Raw genomic sequence first — 21,477 nt, forward strand, 5'->3', positions numbered from 1 at the left:
GATGCAAATCCTCTATCTCGTAAATATAGATTTAATTTTTCTGTAGCCACTCAGTTCACCTTAATATCTACTCTTCTGACATATAATTTTTAAAAGAAATTTTTAAAAGAAATAAGCGCAATCTAATAGAGCCCTGCGAAAAAACATGCTGTGTAAACAAGCAAGTGAGGTGAAGTTAGTTTAATATTTCAAAATATTTGGAAATACCTAGATATCAAAAATTCAATCTCTTACAAAATGTAAACGTGCACATTGGTGTATAAATACTTACATGTGATGTAAAATACAGGTATGCAATATTTTTAATTCCTATTAAAAATAAGTTCATTAGAGAGTAAAAACTGGATATAATATAGGTGTAATATTAACTCAATGTGTCATTATCATAATTAAAACTGTTGAGAGAATTTCCTAAAGGGAGGTTCCTTTGAGGAAAACGCATGATATATAATCATAAATTGTAACAGAACAACCTACAGATATATTTGTATTTTATTTCCTTATTTTCAGGGCCCCCCAGGACCCCCTGGTGCTATAGGCCCATCTGGTCCTGCTGGAAAAGATGTAAGTTTTTAAAGATTGAATGGGGATATGGCAAAATTCAAGTTGGCATATCGTAAGTGACATATGGTGTGTACTAGGCTCAGAAGAACCTCACTCAAAGAATCATTGCTATCCTAGTGACATTTTAGCTCATATTAATCTTTGAACGTATAGTATTTGTATAGCTATATATACATCATATTTTGAATTCCAAACTAACAGAACCCCTACATGTGCTTCTTCACTGTCAAGAGGGCCCATCCAGTGAATATATCACTCAACTGGAGGAGAAACAAGTATCTTCTCTCTGCCTCTTGTAATGGAGAAACTGATATCAATACTTTATGATCTTGGACACTTAAAAGCACCTTCAATATTGTGCCATTCTTCCTTTCCCATTTAATTTCCAATGGCAAATTTTTCTCAGTGGATTGAGAGAGAGTCATAATGTTTCAACGAAGAGTAATGCCTGCATTACCACAAGTTCATATGGAGACGGGAGAAGCCCTCCCCGTTCCTTCTACCAGGAAAGCTGTCCTAACGACATATGCTTAGCTTCACTTTCATGAGTCTTTGGGGAAAAAAGCTAAGCAATTGGTTTGCTACTTGGCTACAATGTGTTTACTCTTACACAAGCACCTATGTATTTTTTATTTCTCCACCTAGGGGGAATCAGGAAGACCTGGGCGACCTGGAGAGCGAGGGTTGCCTGGACCTCCAGTAAGTCTTCAGCATCTAAAGAAATAGTTGGAGTAATCACAGTGATCTTAGCTTGAAAATTATGATATAATTAAATGGCGTTAAACTTAAAAATAGAAGACATCTTACTACTTCATTGTGATTCTATTTGAAAATTCCTTAATAATTTTTCTATTCCTTATTTTTAGGGTATGAAGGGTCCAGCTGGCATGCCTGGATTCCCTGGTATGAAAGGACATAGAGTAAGTAGAGTTTCTAAATTGACTATAAACTGTTTCATTTCGCTGTGTTTACTTGCCTAACCAATTTTATTGGGCAATTGAGTGTGTGTCAAATATATATATATATATATATATATATATATATATATATATTGTTTGACGACCAGTTGATTAGATTTTGTAAGTCCATCAACTTTGTTGACCAAACCAACTAATTATTTTACAGATAGTAATGGGACCGATTTTAAATGTGTGAAAAGGCTTGGGAAATAAATATTTAATTTTCTTATCATCACTGTCAGAAAAAAATGAAAATATATTATTGAGAACTATATGTTATTCATGGACTTGGTAAATGTAATTTACACTTGAATCAAGCAACTTTATTCTATGCAAGCATTAGGTACATTCAACCAACCGACTCCCAAATCTAACAACTTAATAGAATTAAATCTATGAAGCTGATATTTGCTATAGTTGAGGCAACTTCCTAATTGAACTAAATTGTACTTGCTAATTAGTTCAGATTTTTTACTATAAAATCAATGTCAAATGTCTTCAATCAATTTAAAAGAGCTTTAAATTATTTATGTCAGTGTTGAAAATAGTGCTGAGTGGTAAAAACTAGTTATGAAACATTCAATGGTTTTCAACCATTCTGGATAGTTAACAGATCTTAATATTTTTACCACTTTTATACACTTCCTAGGGCTTTGATGGACGAAATGGAGAAAAGGGTGAAACAGGTGCTCCTGGATTAAAGGTAAATCAAAACAAAATCACATTTTCATAAGCAAATTCATTTAAATGTTATAGCTATAATTAAGATTTAGATTTTGGGGTAAACTTTTTCTGAAATTTACCTGAATTTTGTATTTTAGGAGCTGAATAACAGTGACTAGTTCAGATGGTCTGTTCAAGCTTCCATTAAGGCAGATAACTTGAACTGTCTAGATTAGAAATGATTGTGCATCTCTGAGTAACTCATTGATTACTTCTGTTTCATCCTCAAGTTTTCAAAATGCTGACTGGGATTTATGATAAATACAATGCTAACAAAAGTTTGATACTGCTAAAACATACATCTTTTTCTTAGGTTCTGTAATATTCTTCATAATACTTCATAAAACTATAAATTGCTCTCCCTGTCCTACAAAATGGTAACATATTTTTACATATTTCTAGGGGGAAAATGGCCTGCCTGGTGAAAACGGAGCTCCTGGACCCATGGTAATTGTATTTCTCATGTAATTTTCAGTTTTATTTTCTTAACCTCCATCTAAAACTAAACTCGCCTTACTCCTTCCCCAGCTGTTCTTACACAGGTCAGGTTTAAAGTACCACCATTGTTTCTGTCTTATTCTATAGGGTCCAAGAGGAGCTCCTGGTGAAAGAGGACGGCCAGGACTTCCCGGAGCCGCAGTGAGTATAGCCACCCACATTGCACAGTTCCAGCCCAGAGTCACAGATAAGGGTCTCAGCCAAGTTTTCAGGCTGTGACAATCTTCAGGAAAATCTTTTCTATAAAATAGCACTTAAAGACGCCTCCATAAAATTTTAGTCTTAATGGTAGGAAAACAAACAAGGGTTTTATAGTTATTCTCTCTTTTGAAAAAAAAATTAAGGGTTATCTTTGCATATGTTGTTAGAACCATTAGTTCACATTCAGTTCTGTTAAATGCAGAATCCAGTTCTTCCACATCAGATCATCTCTGTAGGCATCAGAATTTTAAAAATTTGACTCTAAACATATATAATTGGTAAGCAGATTTGAATACACTGGAGGAAAAGTCAACACAATGGAGTCAGCATTTTAGTCAGAACAGTATCTGTGACTAGCTTTTCAGAATTAAGAAGATATTTGAGACAAACTTCTCTTTTTAGGGGGCTCGAGGTAATGATGGTGCTCGCGGAAGTGATGGACAACCAGTAAGTAACTTTTGATCTAACCCTGAGTTGCTTCAGGGTAATGACAGATTACATGGTATGGGATGTTGGAATAATATGAACCGTAGACTCAAAGCTCAACGCTGTTTATAAACATTTCACTCAAACTGACACTAACTCCATAAACAAAATCTAGACACAATGTAAAGAGACTGAACCCATAAATAGAATTCTGATACTTTCTATTATACTTGGCCAATTACTAACATCTGTATAGTGCATACACAGTCAGTTAATAGCCAGTACTGGACATGACAATTAACAGGGCCCTGCAAAACAGATAATAGTGTTACCTCTATTTTATAAACAAGAGGACGAGAGCCGAGGGCTAAGAAAATTGCACAAAGTCACAGAATTTGTGGCAGAAAGATTTTACTCTCTAGTTTACCACATTGTTTCTCCACATCATATTCATCCAAGAGTGACAAATACTATTTTGTCTGCATAATTGTCTTCTGTACTGTGTATGTGCTAACTTATTACTTACTAGTTGGTATAGTGTTAGATTTTGTTTACTCAAGAGCTCTTGAAATTGTATTTAATTTTTTTCAGGGTCCCCCTGGTCCCCCTGGAACTGCAGGATTCCCTGGTTCCCCTGGTGCTAAGGTAAACATGTATTTCTATAATAGAATATAAAATAGATCTTGGAAAGGACAACAGAAAATCATTGGATTGCTTCTTGAAAATAATATTTTCTTTGTTACCCATCAAGTAGATATATTTTTACCGATTCAGCTTTTTAAAGCCTTATGTTTTTATTCCAAAAAGGGTTATCCCTGGCATTCAACTATTCTGATATTTCTTTTCTCTTTCCCCAGCCTCTTTCTAGAAAGCAGATAACATAGTCACACACATAGTTACCATTTTTCTCCGCCTTTGTGATTCAGGATTCTTTGCTTGTGATAAAGTGTATTGTCCTGCTACCCCAGCCTTTGGGAGATGGGTTTGAACTAGCTTAGTGATTAGAAATGGCAAGAGAAAATGACTACTCAGGGTTTATCCCCTAGGGTGAAGTTGGACCTGCAGGATCTCCTGGTTCAAGTGGCTCCCCTGGACAAAGAGGAGAACCAGGACCTCAGGGACATGCTGGTGCTCCAGGTCCTCCTGTAAGTAACAAATACAGCCATTGTGAAGAGTTGCTACACTCATTTCATGGAACCATATGTTTTAATGTTGCTATCAATTAAAATATTTTTTTGAGAAAAAAATGTTGCTTGGTCCTCTGAAATGACTTTACTGTGATAAATACTGATTGGATTAGTGCTAAAAAAAATCATGTCTTTTGAGGTTTAAGCTTTTCTAGAATTTATGAATTATCTGTTTATATGACTAAGTGAAGTTGAGGATGTCGAGTTATCAGATACTTCAAAGAATGTGCCCCAACTAATCACCAATTACAGAACTTCAGAGAAGAAACAGTATTAAAAACCGCTTCTATATATTATTTAATAATTTAGACCATATACATAGGATCTTTAATTTATTCAGATTATGATAATTCTTTTGTCTACATTTTATGTGTTGTGCTGTAGTTGCAGGAATCACGAGGAATCACCGAGTCTCTATAAAGCACAACACCCACCAATATATTTACTTTACAAATGTATATTCACTATTTGCATTATTTATAATATGCTATTTTCCCCCTCTAGGGCCCTCCTGGGACCAATGGTAGTCCTGGTGGTAAAGGCGAAATGGTAAGGTGCCCTCACCCCTCACTCTCATTTCATCCACACACATTATTGGCCTCCCTTGCATTTTGCATGAGAAGACATTTGCGATGTTTAAGTTAGCTATTCAGAAAAGAAAGTTCAATTTTGACTAATATTAGTGTCCCTCGGCTATTTTTAGGGTCCTGCTGGCATCCCTGGAGCTCCTGGACTGATAGGAGCCCGGGGTCCTCCTGGACCATCTGGAACCAATGGTGCTCCTGGACAGCGAGGTGCTGCAGTAAGTTGCCTATTCTTCCTTCATTGCCTGACAGGTGTGGTTTAACTCCCCCAACAAAAATACAAACAGCAGACTTTTTGTACTTGTTCAGCTGAATTTATGTTGGTTTCACCCCGGTTTTATAATTGGATCAGCCGTTGCTGCTGCTGACTTGGTTAGTCTACTCTCCCTGTTTTTACACCAAGATTTTGTGTCACTAGGGTGAACCTGGTAAAAACGGTGCCAAAGGAGAGCCAGGGCCACGTGGTGAACGTGTAAGTATTTCCCCAACGGAACTGGTTATTTCTTACTTCGGATGAAAATTGAGCAACCAAATTATCCCTTTGGTGATATCCCTTCATAGGGTGAAGCTGGTTCTCCAGGTATCCCAGGGCCTAAAGGTGAAGACGGCAAAGATGGTTCGCCTGGAGAACCTGGTGCAAATGGACTTCCGGGAGCAGCAGGAGAAAGGGTATGTTTCCCAGGAACATCTAAAAGGAGAACAACATCACTATCATCCACATAGAATTTCACCTTCATGGTGAGACAACCGTGATTTTTCTCGAGTACTCTATCTCAAATACTGGTTTTGAAGCATTGTGTAATATGGGAAGATATTGCTACTCAAAAACTGTGAAAAATTTTTAATGCTTTGGGCTGAAACATTTGCCTGTCACTATTTCCAGGGTGCTCCTGGGTTCCGAGGACCTGCTGGAGCGAACGGCCTTCCAGGAGAAAAGGTAGATAATTTATTTTCTATTTTGTAAGTGCTGCTACTACAAATAGTTATATTCTTCCGTACAGTTCCCCATTAACTGAAACCTAAATATCTGAAAGAAATATATTAGAGTTTAAAAATAATAAAAATTCCCAATATAAAACAATGATTGCAGCCTGGCTCAGCCCTTCTCCTAGCTTTGTAACTAAAGCAAATCACTTAACTTCTATGAGAATTCTTGAGGTTATCTGAGAATCATTTATTTCAGTATGATTGCAAGAATAAGAGAAATTAAAATGCCTGAAAGTTCTTTGAAAACCCTAAAGTGCTATACAAATATGACTTTACAACATCAAAGATATTTGACTTTATATGCACAGAAGTATGTCGCTATGCCCACTGAATATTGCTGGCATGTGATGTGCATCAAAGTTGCCTCCAAATATTCCCACTATGATCATCCAAGCTAATAGATAACAGTGATTTTATACAGGGCATGTAAGCAGCATACCAAGTCTCTTTAAGAGACAAAAGGAAGTGTTCTAGTTATAACACCTAAATATGGTCGATGTCCAGGTCAATAAAAGTTCTTTTACATATTTGCTGATTTATCTCACCTCTTAGGGCCCCGCTGGGGAGCGTGGTGGTCCAGGCCCTGCAGGGCCCAGAGGAGCTCCTGGAGAACCTGGCCGAGATGGTGTCCCTGGAGGTCCAGGAATAAGGGTACAGAGAAACACTCATTTGATTGACACAGCCATTTAGTAAGAAGAAAGGCAAAGAAAGGATTAAAGGCAAATCAAAGCAAACTGTACTTTTATAGCCTCAAAACAAGGCAAAATACTCTTAAGATAACTTAAGGTTAGAATTGATGGAAGAAAAACGGAAAATAGAACACTTGACTGAGACACTTTATAGGCAGAAAAATGTGTGCGAATAAAAGGCTGCACATGAAATCTCAGAATTTTACAGATGGCTATATATATTTTTTTAATTATCCTTTTTAAATCACCTGACTGACTGACTTCTTCAATTTAGGGCATGCCTGGAAGCCCAGGAGGACCAGGCAGTGATGGGAAACCAGGACCTCCCGTATGTACATTTTGACATCTCGTTTTATAAGCCCAGTGAATAATGGAATGCACAGTTTGGCCTAGCCTTGATGTATATTGTATAGCCTTTATATGTATATTGTATATTTTGATGAGATCTTTATCAAACCTCTATTAATGTAATTTTTTTCTCATTAGGGAAGTCAAGGAGAAAGTGGCCGACCAGGTCCTCCAGGCCCATCTGGTCCCCGAGGTCAGCCTGGCGTCATGGGTTTCCCTGGTCCTAAAGGAAATGATGTGAGTTCCTTCCTTTATTTCTTCAATAAATATTTGACAGAAGGCTTTTACTTTCCATATGGGAGTGTGGAGATGGCCAAAATGTGATCTTCACTTCAAAGCACAGAAGAATATATGAAAATCAAAATACCATGTGAGACAGGGAGCTTTGTGGGGTTTTCTTTCTTTCTTTCTTTCTTTCTTTCTTTCTTTCTTTCTTTCTTTTGCGGGGGAGGGGGTTCTGGGGGAAGAGTGGCAAATTTATGGAAATCAAGTTCTGGAAAATTGTTTTTGGTTATGGATGTATGTATGTGTGTGTGGAAGAGGCAGATCAAAAATAAAAGGGAACAAGACAATGAATGATTTCTTTTTGAGAATTATTAACACCTGGCCACTTCCTTAGGGTGCACCAGGCAAGAATGGAGAACGAGGTGGTCCTGGAGGTCCTGGCCCTCAGGTATGTAGCTTTCATTAACTTTTTTCCAACTTTCTATCGATGCATTCATCTCCAACCTATGAGTTCTATTATCTCTGTGACCTCTTCCCTAACTGCTTGATTTTTTAGGGTCCTGCTGGGAAAAATGGTGAAACTGGACCTCAGGGTCCCCCAGGACCTACCGTAAGTTCACTTGCAGAAGGTGAAGGAAGTGAGTGGGAGTGGGGCGGGAAAAAGACCACGGGAATTGTATAATCTTTGACACTAACTACATCACTCTAGTTCACCAGAGCAGTTATGAAGTTTGGTTACTTAGCTAGCTGAATGCTGAGGGACTAGAAGTAAAGATTAGATTACATGTCTCCTTTGCATCAGTTCCGCAGAGCAGACTCTGGCCTGCTTCCCTCCATTAAGTTTTAAATTAAGTAATGAGCCTGTTGAAAGGAAAACTGTGTCCGCTAAATATGAAAGGGTATTTTGTAATAGAACTTCTCATTATATCTTTCTACATTAGGGGCCAGCTGGTGACAAAGGAGATATAGGACCCCCTGGTCCACAAGGATTACAAGTAAGAACTTGTTATTTAAATATCACTCGGCTCCTGCTTTAACCAGACAATTCAGTACTTTCCCTTGAGAGCTATATCTTTGTTGAGCTAATTGAGTTATTTTTTTGTGACACTACTAGATTGTAATACATCTGAAGATGTGTGGGTCTGTTTTCCACCTTGAAATAAAATGACAGCCAATGTTAATAGACAGGCAAAACTTCCATGTCTATTCCAGAATTATTTTTTTTAATTAAGAATGCATAATTCTTTTTTTAAATATTTTTTTAATGTTTACTTATTTTTGAGAGAGAGAGAGAGAGACAGAGTGTGATGGGAGAGGGGCAGAGAGAGAGGGAGACACAGAATCTGAAGCAGGCTCCAGGCTCTGAGCTGTCAGCACAGACCCCAACGTGGGGCTTAAACTCATGAACTGTGAGATCATGACCTGAGCCAAAGTCAGATGCTTAACCTACTGAGCCACCCAGGTGCCCCTAAGTATGCATAATCCTTTATGCTTATACTTAATTTTATCATAATTTAAGTTCACATAGCTAAATCCATTTCACCATACTCATTAATTCATTTTTATATGCAGGGAAAAATTAGAGGGAGATAAACATAAGTTTGGAAGATATGATTGTCACATCTCTGCCATTGAATTTTGAGAGTCACAAATATCCTAGTCTTAAAAAGATGGCTAAAACTATTTTGAATACCTTGCAGAAGCATACATATGAGAAGCTTTTCTGTAAGCAGTGTTTGAAGTGATTACACAACACAAATATGATCCCTTGTAGGGCTTACCAGGAACCAGTGGACCTCCAGGAGAAAATGGAAAACCTGGAGAACCAGTAAGTTGCGTGCCTTTTTCTCAAAACTCAGAAACCAAAAGAATAAATCATAATCATTTATCAGTTATTAACTTTTGCATTTTCTCATGCCACGGTTTCTGAGTTTTAACATTAAGCTTTTAAATATTCATGAACAAAACAAACAAAAATTACTTAATCATAGCTATCACATGGAAAGTTTCAATTTTACCATAAAATAAAAGAAAGACTACATAGCTCAAGATTTAACAAATTGTACAAAATGCAAACAAATCAAATGCGTACTTTACTTACATTCGTGTAACATGCATTCTGATATAGGCCTAATCATATAATGCCAATCTTCTAGGGTCCAAAGGGTGAAGCTGGTTCACCTGGAACTCCAGGAGGCAAGGTAAATATCTCTATTTACTTTCTAATTTCGTCAGCCTGTTATAGAGCAATTGATTAGTGATTCATTTTTAGTGTATCAAGCGAAATGGTCTTTTTTTTTTTTTAAAAGCACAACATTGCAAATATTTGGTGAATACATTCTGGGTAACTCAAGACATTTCTAGTATATTAGATTTGCTTCATCTGGAAAATCAAATTTTCTGACATGAATAAATGCTACAGAAGCAACTAAGGGCCTGAAGTTGCAAAAGAAAAATCTTCCCAGTGCATTGATTCTGCAGAGGAAAACTGTTTTGGTAGAAAAACTTTATTAAATATTCGCCCTTGTGAATAAAATAATAAGAACATTTTCAGAGCAAGCTCATCAGATCAGGAATCAAAGTTACCTCGTTGACACAGACTCTTTTTTGGTTTCCATTTCTCATTCAGTTGATCAAATGTCTTTTTGTAACTATAAAAATTTCCATATTGTTCAAAAATATACAGTAAGAAGCGAGCGGCGTGCATCAGAATAATACAATTCAGGGTGGTTTGGTTTGGTTTTTAGCATTGGGCTTTCTAACAGAGCTATTCCATTTTCCTCCCACAGGGTGATTCCGGTGCCCCCGGTGAACGTGGGCCCCCTGGAGCCTTGGGGCCCGCTGGACCGAGAGGTGGAGCTGGCCCCCCTGGTCCCGAAGGAGGAAAGGTAACTCTACATCGTTCATTTTACCTAGATTTCACAAAATGCATTCGATCTCCTTCTTCTGGTTTACTATTTGTCCCTTAATTTCAGGGGCCTGCTGGTCCCCCTGGGCCACCTGGCGCTGCTGGGACTCCTGGTCTGCAAGGGATGCCTGGAGAAAGAGGAGGTCCTGGAGGCCCTGGTCCCAAGGGTGACAAGGTACCGACATATCTGCTGTTAATTATGTCATGAAACAGACTTCATAGTTTGAAGGAAAGAAACATTGTTGTAAAGTAACCTCTTTTCAAAACTAATGTTACCGTTTTAATAGTAAATGAAAATTGAGATGTATTGCCAAGGCAACTATTAATGGGAACACCTACTATACATCACAGCAGACCTTAAGGGTTGCTCTTCTTCTTGACAGATTTTCATTGAGGATGCTTCTAATGGGATGACATTGGCTTTTATTTGACAGGGTGAACCAGGCAGTTCAGGTACTGATGGTGCTCCAGGGAAAGATGGCCCAAGGGTGAGTATTCGCACTGGGGAAAAATAAGACTTACCCGTATGTGACAAGGAATAGTTCCTCTCCTCAACCTATATTTGCTCTAAGAACTCATCATGATAACTTATACCATGTTTTGCCATTTTCTGGCCATAATGACTTGACCGTTAAAATTCCTGTTTTATATCTATCATTAGCTGATAGTTCAATAGTGACCTGAGAATAGAAAAATCTCAAAATTGTGATAAAGGTTACTTACAAACTAAAGTCATAGTGACTTACTAAAATCCAAGATAATCAATACTGCTCATGATTTTATGAAAATTATAATTCTGTGGTATAGTCATACCATGGACTACTACTTAGCAATAAAAAGGAATGAACTAGTCATCCATGCAACAACTTATACAGACCTCAAGGACACCATGGTGAGTGAAAAAAAGTCAACCTCAAATGGATGCACGCTGTGTGATTCCATCCATGTAACACTTATGAAATAACATAATTAGTAATTGCCAGCAGTTAAGAATAGGGGAGAGGAAGATGGGTGTGACTAAAAGAGGTGATGTGAGCGAGTTTTGCAGTGATGGTACGTTTGAGTATCTTGATTATGGTGGTAGTCGTATAAGGCTGCACTTCATAAAATTGTGTAGAGCTTAGGCACACCCACCCTCACAAGTGAGTGCATATAAAACTGCTGAAACCTGGGGGCGCCTGGGTGGCTCAGCCGGTTGAGCGTCCGACTTCAGCTCAGGTCATGATCTCACCACTTGTGGGTTCGAGCCCTGCGTCAGACTCTGTGCTGACAGCTCAGAGCCTGGAGCCTGCTTCAGATTCTGTGTCCCGCTCTCTCTCTGCCCCTCCCTCGCTCATGATCTGTCTCTCTCTCTCACACAAATAAATAAAACATTAAAAAAAAAAAACTGCTGAAACCTGAATAAGCTCTATAGATCATACCAACATCAGTTTCTTGGTTTTGATATTGTATGATGATTGTGTAAGATGTTAACACTGAGGGATGCTGGGAGACAAGTGCACAGGATTTTCCTGTAAATTCTTTTGCAACCTCCCAGGAATCTATAACTACTTCAAAATAGGGGTTAAAAACAAACAAAATGAAAAAAAGTTACCATCAATTATATTCACATTAGCAAACACATTGTAGAAGACTGCAGCAAATAAGCACGATAATTAAGCCATTACATAGATGTTACGTTTACTATAGTTGCCTTAAAGAAGTTCATAAAAATTTCACTTTTAATAGACTTGGGTAAACCATCATCCAATTAAGAAAAAACTAGTGTCTCATTTATGTAACATGAGTAACACTTCAATATTTGAAAATGTCAATCTGAAAACTTTAATATGTGTATTTATACTCTGAGTAGTTAAATTAAACATTTTGGATTATCAAGCAGTTGTATAAGGCAATGTACCTTAATTTTAAAAAGAGATTACTGTAAGATCTTACAGCACATCATTTATCTTCTGCAGTGGAAAGAAAAATGAATCAATAAATGGTCACTGAATCTTACAGTCTTTTAGAGGCATCTCCAGAGAATCTTATATTTATTAAGGTCTGCAGTATTTACACTCCAAGTGAAGCATATCATTGGAGTCATAAAAAAAGTCCTACTATCTAGTTCAGTAGATGAATGTTATGTCTATATTCTCTCTGTTTGATTAACAGGAAAAAGGATGCTGTTTATCTTTAAACTTAAAAATGTATTTCTATTTTCTCCAGGGTCCTACTGGTCCCATTGGTCCTCCTGGCCCAGCTGGCCAGCCTGGAGATAAGGTAACACTTAATACTTCCTATAAACAAAAAGAAAATATCCTTGGCTTTTTGGATGCAAGGCAATATTTTTTCCCTCTTGTTTTCAGGGTGAAGGTGGTGCCCCTGGACTTCCGGGTATCGCTGGTCCTCGTGGTGGCCCTGTAAGTGTTAAAGGCATCTTCAGTGTGCTTGTTAACCCCACACAGGCAGGCAGCTATGTGGGCTTGCTTCTTTGGCAATTCTGCCCCGGGCCCCTGAATCTCAACGGCGGGATACCGTTTTCTTAGGAATCATACGACATGCCAAGGAAGGCCAAAGTCCTTAATTCTAAAATTCACAAGAGACAGTTTTAAATCACACTTTCTCTCCGAAATAATCCTGGAAAAAATATAAAAAACTCACAAGTAATATACATTTGTAAATAAGTATTTCTCAAGCCTACAGGATTGTTGCCTGAGGCACCTTCTAGATCTAAAATTCTCTACCTTCAGAGTTTGCAACTCAGGACAGATATATACTAAATGGTTTTAATTAATTAATCGATTTATCTATTAACTCTTTTACTACATTTGTAAATACTTCCATTGTTTAGAAGTTCTGTGATTACACTTCAAAATTCTCAAATTATTTTTCTTGCAAATAGTAGAACAATCAGAGGCAGAAAGAATCCAAGGTTTTGGTGTTGTCCACTCCTAATGTTGTTGAGAAATGGAAAAGTCTTCACAAGTTAAACCATGTCAGCTAGCTTGGCATACTTCCTGCTTGAAGGAAAGATAAGATGATACAGAGGGTGATATAGCATTGTCCCTTTGGAAAGATGTCTTCACTGTGACCAATGAGAATATTTTTCACTTCAGGGTGAAAGAGGTGAACATGGGCCTCCAGGACCTGCTGGCTTCCCTGGTGCTCCTGTAAGTATGAACACATATGAGTCACACAGCCCAGAATCACTCTCTTGCTGGAAAACACACGTTTGAATCTGGATGCTAGTCAAGCCTCAGCTGGTCCTTCCCTATAGCGTTATTTTGCCCACCCCTTTTTGTTTTTTACTTCATTCATACTCTTTAAAAGATGGAGATAAAAATACCTTCCCTGCCTTTATGCCTCATCAAGGAGGCTCCCAAGATACCCTAGATTTTAAAACACTCTGAAAATTTTTAAAGTTATTCTTTTATAAAATGATACTAATTAAAATTCGCTCTAAACCTTATCTTTCTCAAATGAATTTAGGGGTGCTTATTTATAAAGCATAATCCTTGGAAAGACTTTCTCCCTTAGGACAAATAACATACATCTTAACATTTTCTTGATACTTTTATCATGGAAGTATTTTGATCGGCTTTGTTTTGCCATGTCTTCAAAAAACCTTCTCTTCCAATTCTATTTCACCATCTCTTCCAATTCTATTTTCTTTTTTTTTAAATTTTTTTAATTTTTTTTTAACATTTATTTATTTTTGAGACAGAGAGAGACAGAGCATGAATGGGGGAGGGGCAGAGAGAGAGGGAGACACAGAATCTGAAGCAGGCTCCAGGCTCTGAGCCATCAGCCCAGAGCCTGACGCGGGGCTCGAACTCACAGACCGCGAGATCGTGACCTGGCTGAAGTCGGACGCTTAACCGACGGCGCCACCCAGGCGCCCCCCCAATTCTATTTTCTGAAGGAAGAGTATGATAGGCCAAGTGTATTGTGAAGGGTGTTAGCTCACAAGTGCTTGTCATTTCTGAATGCAGGGACAGAATGGTGAGCCCGGTGCTAAAGGAGAAAGAGGTGCTCCTGGTGAGAAAGGTGAAGGAGGCCCCCCTGGAGTCGCAGGACCCCCCGGAGGTTCTGGGCCCGCTGTGAGTATTCTCCTTCAGTGAGCTTTTGAATAGAAAGCCCTCGGGTTCCTGGATAGTCTAATACTTCGTACTGAAGGAGATTCTCATGGTGACAAGCTTATAGTCTTCCTTGGAATATAGTTCGGAGTTTGAAGCTTGGCTCCAACAGCCTCAATCAAGTTGCTTTAACCACCTCGTGGTTACTGTCTTGTTGATTTGCGTTTGTTTGTTCATTTGTAGGTCTGCTGTAGCTTTTTCCCACAGTTTTATTTAGATATAATTGACAAATAGCAGTGTGCCAGTTTAAGGTGTACCACACAATGATTTGATACGGGTTCACGCTGCAAAATGATTATCATTATAAGTAGAGTTAGTGTTTTTCAAAGACCTAATGCTTCTGTGAAATTTTGATTTTGGTGCTATTCTGATCAACCGTGTCTACCTCTATTCCATATAGGGTCCCCCTGGTCCCCAGGGTGTCAAAGGTGAACGTGGCAGTCCTGGTGGTCCCGTAAGTATTGATTCTCTTAAACTGGCATTCTCTAAACTCTTATTGAAAAGCAAGAATTAATATCAATCTGTATAAAAACTGCATTGAAAGCACTAGATCCCTGTAGAGGGTGTAAAAACTATAATGCAGAACCTAGCAAGTTTCTCACACTTGATATTTGTTTTTAGCAGTTTGTTAGTCATTCTCCTTAACTTCTGAAATTCACAAACATATTCTCATTTCCCAGGGTGCTGCTGGCTTCCCCGGTGGTCGTGGTCCTCCTGGTCCTCCTGGTAATAATGTAAGTATTTTTTAAAATATTTTTTCTTTATTCCATGAAGAACATTCATATATGCCCAGAATGAGAAACCTACCCTTTGCGACTTTTCTGTATTAAGTCCCATATAAAATGTGAGAGGGAAGGCAAATCCACTTTTTCATTAGAAAATACTCAAGTTTCAAAATTTTCTTTGTAGGGGAACCCAGGCCCCCCAGGCCCCAGCGGTGCTCCAGGCAAGGATGGGCCCCCTGGTCCACCTGGTAGCAGTGGTGCTCCCGGAAGCCCTGGAGTGTCTGGACCCAAAGGTGATGCTGGCCAGCCTGGTGAGAAGGGATCTCCTGGCGCCCAGGGCCCCCCGGTGAGTGGTTTCGTTGCTTTCTTGATTGAAAAGACTGTTTTCTTTGTAATGACGAATTCAGTAGAGGAAAACATAGTCACACAAAGAACTAAGGCTTTATTATTTGCTCAACAGGGAGCTCCAGGCCCACTTGGCATTGCCGGGATTACGGGAGCGAGGGGTCTAGCAGGACCACCAGGCATACCAGGTCCCAGGGGAAGCCCAGGCCCGCAGGGCGTCAAGGTGAGTGTGGCCATCTCTCACGCGACTCTGGTTTCCTTTGGTAGCCTTTGGAGATCGCTTAACCATAATAAGTATGTAATGAGCAAATTTTCCTCTCATAGAAGCAAATTCTTGATCTTTTCGTATTATTAAAAGGCTGCAGAACACAAAAGCAACACACATCATAGGGCAGCCTTGAACGTAAACACAAATAAGTTGATATCACAGAAAATATCTTGCCATCTTAAATACTTCTATCAGATTTATGAGCATTCTTTCGTTTGCTGACTGTCAGTTTTGAAGAGGGAAATAGTTTATAGATCTATGAAAGCCTTTAATTAATACCATTTTTCCATCAACTCAATTTATTTTGCACTCCTAGTGCTTAGCATCTTAAATACCCATTTAAAAATGGGGTAATATAATTCAGTATTATTAGGGCTCACATTTTGACACTTTGAGTACCTCTTTAAGTAAAATGTCATATAATATTGTAATGAAGTTCAGATATAACATTTAAGCGGATTCAATTTATAAGAACATATCTGATAAATGTATATTCTTTAGAAAGAGCATATGTCCAAAATAACCTAATTCTAATGGTTGTTATAAACCTATAATTTCATGATGGTTAATCATTATTTTTTTCTTACAATGGTTATGTCTATTTATACATCTCATATTGGGATGTATTCTGAATAATATAACCATGTAATTACTTAGCTGTTTGATATCCAGAGTCACTGGGCAATGTGGAAAATGCAGGAAACTTGCTTCCCCACGGCTTTTCCTCAATGGTGGGGATAGTTTTAGGAAAAAAAATCAATAGAATTTTAATAAAACAAAGTTTTTCCTTGAAAAATAAGGACATCTCATAACATTATATTGATTGATTGCTTAAGATAAAATCAGAAAACAAAATGCCTTTGATTTCTTTGTGCACAGGGTGAAAGTGGGAAACCAGGATCTCCTGGGCACAATGGAGAACGTGGTGCTCCTGGACCCCAGGGTCTTCCTGGTCTGGCTGGTGCAGCTGGTGAACCTGGAAGGGATGTAAGTGCTAACTCTTAGTAAATATCCAATTATCCAGATAGTATTTGGCAATCTATTTAAGCAAGGGTCGAATTGTGCCTTAATGCCTAAGAGTGTAAATATTGCCAAATTCCAGAGTTCTCCTTTCCTTAATAACAATATAACCTTTCTATTACAATTTAGAATAATCTTAAATGCTCATGTTCATTAATATTTACCTGATGAATGATCATTAATGTAGAAACATATGAATGCTAGCCAAATAAAGAAACAAGTTGAGGATGGGGAGACCCCAATTTACAGCATCCCTCCTGTGTGAAAACGTGCTGCGTGTTATCCGTGATTAAGGTTCTTCTTAAATTGTAGATTTCCATTATCAGCTTAAATTACTATTTCTCAAGCTTTTAAAAAACAATTTATTTATTTTGAGAGAAAGAGAGAGAAAGAGTGAGAGAATGTGAGTGAGGAGGGACAGAGAGAGAAAGTGAGAGAGAGAATCCCAAGCAAGCTCTGCACTTGTCAGCGCAGAGCCTGATGCAGGGCTTGAACTCACAAACCATGGGATCATGACCTGAGCTACAGTCAAAAGTCAGATATTTAACCGACTGAGCCACACAGGTACATCAGCTTCTCAAGCTTTCTCTATTATCTCTTTCCTAGGGATCCCTTTTAGACAATTTTTTCCCTAATCACTTCTCTCCTTCTCATCTGTGAAATTTTAGTGACATAGGTATACTGCTTATCTATTTACACATTGTGACCCTTTGAAGCGTCATAGCTATTGGAATATCTAAGATTTTTCAGTCCTAAGCAAGAACCAGGTTTAAAACAATTTTTTTTTACTGTTTATTCAGTCTTGAGAGACAGAGAGAGAAAGAGGGTGAGCGGGGGAGTGGTAGAGAGAGAGGGAGACACAGAATCCGAAGCAGGGTCCAGGCTCTGAGCTGTCAGCACAGAGCTCAGTGTGGGGGTGAACTCATGGACCTTGAGATCATGACCTGAGTCGAAGTGGACCACTTAACCAACTGAGCCACCCAAGCACCCTGCTGGGAACTAGTTTTTATGCTCTTTGGATGCTGTTGCTACCATTGAGCATACATGGCTTGGATAGTATTTGAATGGTTCCAAAGAGTTTGATTTCTTTTCTCCTTTTTTTGTTTTTTTTTTAAATCAGGGAAACCCAGGATCAGATGGTCTGCCAGGCCGAGATGGAGCTCCTGGTGGCAAGGTATAATAAACCCATAACCCAGGTAATCCAAGTTTGTGTACTTAAAGCAATAACTACTGATCATATTTATTTGGGGTCTGTGAATTTGCCCTCAGGGTGACCGTGGAGAAAACGGCTCTCCTGGTCCTCCTGGTGCTCCTGGTCATCCAGGCCCACCTGGCCCCGTCGGTCCGGCTGGAAAGAATGGTGACAGAGGAGAAACCGTGAGTTCTAATGAGCACTCTCTTTCTTTGCTTACCTCCTTTCCTCCAGATCTGCCAACCAAACGACCTACTATCATTCATTTCAGTTTTTATCCTAGTTGTTCCTTAGGTAACTGTGGTAATAAAGGTGTCTGATAAGTTTCTGGCAGTAGTCAATGAGGAATTCATTAGTAAATTCAAAGCAGCTTTAATCAGACCAATTGTATATTCACTGGGTGAATGCAAGGCTGAATTAACAAGCCTTTCTTGGATTTCCTGTTTGGAGCCCTTGGTAAAGATATACATAGGGAAAGCTCTTTGAAGGAGAAAATGGCACTGACTTTCAATGCTAGTGTGCATACTATTCTTTCATCACTGTGAACCTATTCACTTTTAAAGGAAACAAACCTATATCAATTAATAAACAATTCCCTGTGTGTTTGGTTTTATTTCAGGGCCCTGCTGGTCCTTCTGGGGCTCCAGGTCCTGCTGGCTCCCGAGGTGCTCCTGTGAGTTGTTTTTTTTTTTTTTTTTAACTCATTCCACGGTATAAGAAGTATTCTATTTTCCAGCCTATTCAGAAAAGGAGATGACAAAACACGCCACTATGGGACAGAATTTTAAGTTTCCTTTCATGATACATAAAGCAGTTCAGGATCTAAAAGTTTCTTGGGGCCAAGGACTTATATATCAGACACTGGAGTTTCATGCCATTATCCATCCAGAAATGAAAGTTACAAGAACAATCTTTATTGTTGCATGTATGCAGTGTCGATGGGATCTGTAGCTAATAGAATGTCATCAAATAGACTTAATTGCTATAAATTCTGTTTTGTTTTACTAATATGTATGTGTGTTTATGACCTTAATTTGAAATGTGTTTGTAAAGGGTCCCCAAGGCCCACGTGGTGACAAAGGTGAAACAGGTGAACGTGGTTCTAATGGCATCAAAGGACATCGAGGATTCCCTGGTAATCCAGGAGCCCCAGGTGCTCCAGTAAGTGCATCCATTTTGTTAGAAAATCCCTTTCGGTGTGTGTTAACTGATGAGATAGGCAAATGGTAGAGACCAAAAGTAGAAAAATGCCCATCTTTAAGAGAAGATGCTAACAGAGAGGTGAGAAAGGGTTCAAGGGCTTATCTGAAATAGTAGTCGGCATGAGACAGTGGGGAGATTAAGGAAAGAGAAAATCATATTCCACCATGATCCCCATGTTTCTTGATTTGATCGTGAGTGTACAGTTTCATAAATCTTTCAGAAGTCTTCATTTATATCCACCCTTCTCTTCCTTGCAGGGTCCTGCTGGTCACCAAGGTGCAGTTGGTAGTCCAGGACCCGCAGGCCCCAGAGTAAGTGCCACAGAATGATATTGGAAAATCAGTGTTTTTAAAATGTTAGCACTGGAGAAAGATATTCTAGCACTGTGATATCATGACATTTTTTAGGGACCTGTTGGACCCAGTGGGCCCCCCGGCAAAGATGGAACAAGTGGACATCCAGGTCCCATTGGACCCCCGGGGCCTCGAGGTAACAGAGGTGAAAGAGGATCTGAGGTAAGACATCTCTTACAAACATGTGCATTTAATGTGCTGCAATCTTCATATTTCCAGAAACACTTTGCAAGACTTTAAAACTGAGAGAGTGAGTTAAACACAATGTAAGCATCCAGTTTAATTTAGAAAATGAGCAATGGCTTTAAGACATTCTCTACCGCATTAAGACTTTCTCCAGCACACGATAGCCACAAGAGAAAAAACCTTTTTGCAGTTTGATCAGAGAGCAGTTGTATCAGAATGAAGGCAAAAGCCCAAGTAACCAAATGAACTCTGCCAGTGTTGATTTCACACTAGAGATCTCACAATCACGATGATCATAATAATTTTCAAGCGTGTGGTACATCTCACTTCTCAAACAGCTGCCATGACTCCTGTTTTGCTACTGGTACCGTCATTCCTACTGCCTTCCTATCCTACGTCTTTGGCATAAGTGGAATGAAACCCTTATCCCCCCAAGTTAACACATGTGGTAATTGAAACGCAAATAAGTCATCAGCCCAAAGACACAAAGTTAATGACAAATCCGGGGCCAGAATCTAGGTTTCTGGTCATATTTCCTCTGTCATGTCAGAATTAGAGTTGTTTACATCATTTATTCAGAAGGAAACATGATAGAGTAAAATTTGTGCTCTAACTCCACTGATTCGTATACAGGGGAGCACAATAAATCTCATGGCAACAAATTGAATGTATTATAATTCGGTTATCATTTGATTATAAAACAACTCAAATAAATCTTTCTTAAAATAATTTTGATGACATAACATGACTGTTTTTAATGCATTTTATTGGCCTAACAACATGTTCGTTCAGCAAAGACCAAGTACACCTCAATGATGCCTGTTCTTACCCGTCCTAGGGCTCCCCAGGTCACCCAGGACAACCAGGTCCTCCTGGACCTCCTGGTGCCCCTGGTCCATGCTGTGGTGCTGGTGGGGGTGTTGCCTTCGCTGGTGTTGGAGGTGAAAAAGCTGGCGGATTTGCCCCATATTATGGAGATGAACCAATGGATTTCAAAATCAACACCGAGGAGATTATGACCTCACTCAAATCAGTCAATGGACAGATAGAGAGCCTCATTAGTCCTGATGGGTCCCGTAAACACCCAGCTCGGAACTGCCGAGACCTGAAGTTCTGCCATCCTGAACTCCAGAGTGGTATGTTGGGGAGTCTTTTGTATTCATGGCAACAGGACTCCAGAGAAAGCTGCTTATATTAGAATTGGGGGAAAAGAAAACTTTCACTGAAAGTAGAAAAAATGTTATAGCCAAAACAGTACTTAAAGAATGTTAGTTGAATTGAAACTGCTTGATATTTTAAGAAAATAGAAACTGAAGGTGTACTTTGGCTGTAACATAAATGCCTTCAAAATATTCCAAACGTGGGAAAATTTAAAGACAGTTTTGCAGAAATTTTAATATAAGTCATAGTTTGGTATGTTTCTGCATATCATTCCAAAGTTATTTGAATGATAAAGCAACATATATCACAGTGTTTTCAGGATAAAATTTATATAGCTTGATAACAGACATCATTTGCAATTTAATTTTGCAGTATTTATTTAATGCAATTAATTTTTAATAAATCTAATTATTAGATTTTTCATATTAAGAAACAATGAAATGAAAAATCCCAGACTTATATAAAATAAAATCAAATATTGTAATATTGTAAGGTTTTGCATATATTGGGTTAATTCTTTCTGAGAGGCAAAGATTATTTCAGGCTTTCAAGTATCTCGGCAATGGAACATTGTCTTTGTTAGGAGTCATTTCTGAAAATTACTTAA

The 21,477-nt window shown here is 38.6% G+C and overlaps 1 protein-coding gene across 1 annotated transcript in view; it reads left to right on the plus strand.

The window, feature by feature from the left end:
• Positions 1-21,477, plus strand: part of COL3A1 (collagen type III alpha 1 chain) — a 40,948-nt gene that overhangs the window by 16,265 nt on the left and 3,206 nt on the right. Inside the window, exons 8-48 of the mRNA XM_003990961.4 lie at positions 511-564; positions 1,210-1,263; positions 1,431-1,484; positions 2,173-2,226; positions 2,649-2,693; positions 2,832-2,885; positions 3,348-3,392; positions 3,963-4,016; positions 4,418-4,516; positions 5,063-5,107; positions 5,262-5,360; positions 5,561-5,614; positions 5,704-5,811; positions 6,026-6,079; positions 6,682-6,780; positions 7,093-7,146; positions 7,305-7,403; positions 7,786-7,839; positions 7,948-8,001; positions 8,333-8,386; positions 9,166-9,219; positions 9,548-9,592; positions 10,181-10,279; positions 10,367-10,474; positions 10,734-10,787; positions 12,508-12,561; positions 12,648-12,701; positions 13,398-13,451; positions 14,274-14,381; positions 14,818-14,871; positions 15,098-15,151; positions 15,327-15,488; positions 15,603-15,710; positions 16,635-16,742; positions 17,896-17,949; positions 18,045-18,152; positions 18,587-18,640; positions 19,021-19,128; positions 19,428-19,481; positions 19,578-19,685; positions 20,548-20,845. Of these exons, the coding sequence (XP_003991010.1) occupies positions 511-564; positions 1,210-1,263; positions 1,431-1,484; positions 2,173-2,226; positions 2,649-2,693; positions 2,832-2,885; positions 3,348-3,392; positions 3,963-4,016; positions 4,418-4,516; positions 5,063-5,107; positions 5,262-5,360; positions 5,561-5,614; positions 5,704-5,811; positions 6,026-6,079; positions 6,682-6,780; positions 7,093-7,146; positions 7,305-7,403; positions 7,786-7,839; positions 7,948-8,001; positions 8,333-8,386; positions 9,166-9,219; positions 9,548-9,592; positions 10,181-10,279; positions 10,367-10,474; positions 10,734-10,787; positions 12,508-12,561; positions 12,648-12,701; positions 13,398-13,451; positions 14,274-14,381; positions 14,818-14,871; positions 15,098-15,151; positions 15,327-15,488; positions 15,603-15,710; positions 16,635-16,742; positions 17,896-17,949; positions 18,045-18,152; positions 18,587-18,640; positions 19,021-19,128; positions 19,428-19,481; positions 19,578-19,685; positions 20,548-20,845 (3,187 nt within the window). The remainder of the gene's footprint in view (positions 1-510; positions 565-1,209; positions 1,264-1,430; positions 1,485-2,172; positions 2,227-2,648; positions 2,694-2,831; positions 2,886-3,347; positions 3,393-3,962; positions 4,017-4,417; positions 4,517-5,062; positions 5,108-5,261; positions 5,361-5,560; positions 5,615-5,703; positions 5,812-6,025; positions 6,080-6,681; positions 6,781-7,092; positions 7,147-7,304; positions 7,404-7,785; positions 7,840-7,947; positions 8,002-8,332; positions 8,387-9,165; positions 9,220-9,547; positions 9,593-10,180; positions 10,280-10,366; positions 10,475-10,733; positions 10,788-12,507; positions 12,562-12,647; positions 12,702-13,397; positions 13,452-14,273; positions 14,382-14,817; positions 14,872-15,097; positions 15,152-15,326; positions 15,489-15,602; positions 15,711-16,634; positions 16,743-17,895; positions 17,950-18,044; positions 18,153-18,586; positions 18,641-19,020; positions 19,129-19,427; positions 19,482-19,577; positions 19,686-20,547; positions 20,846-21,477) is intronic.

This window comes from Felis catus, chromosome C1 (genome assembly GCF_018350175.1).
Source record: "Felis catus isolate Fca126 chromosome C1, F.catus_Fca126_mat1.0, whole genome shotgun sequence".
NCBI classification, from domain to species: domain Eukaryota; kingdom Metazoa; phylum Chordata; class Mammalia; order Carnivora; family Felidae; genus Felis; species Felis catus.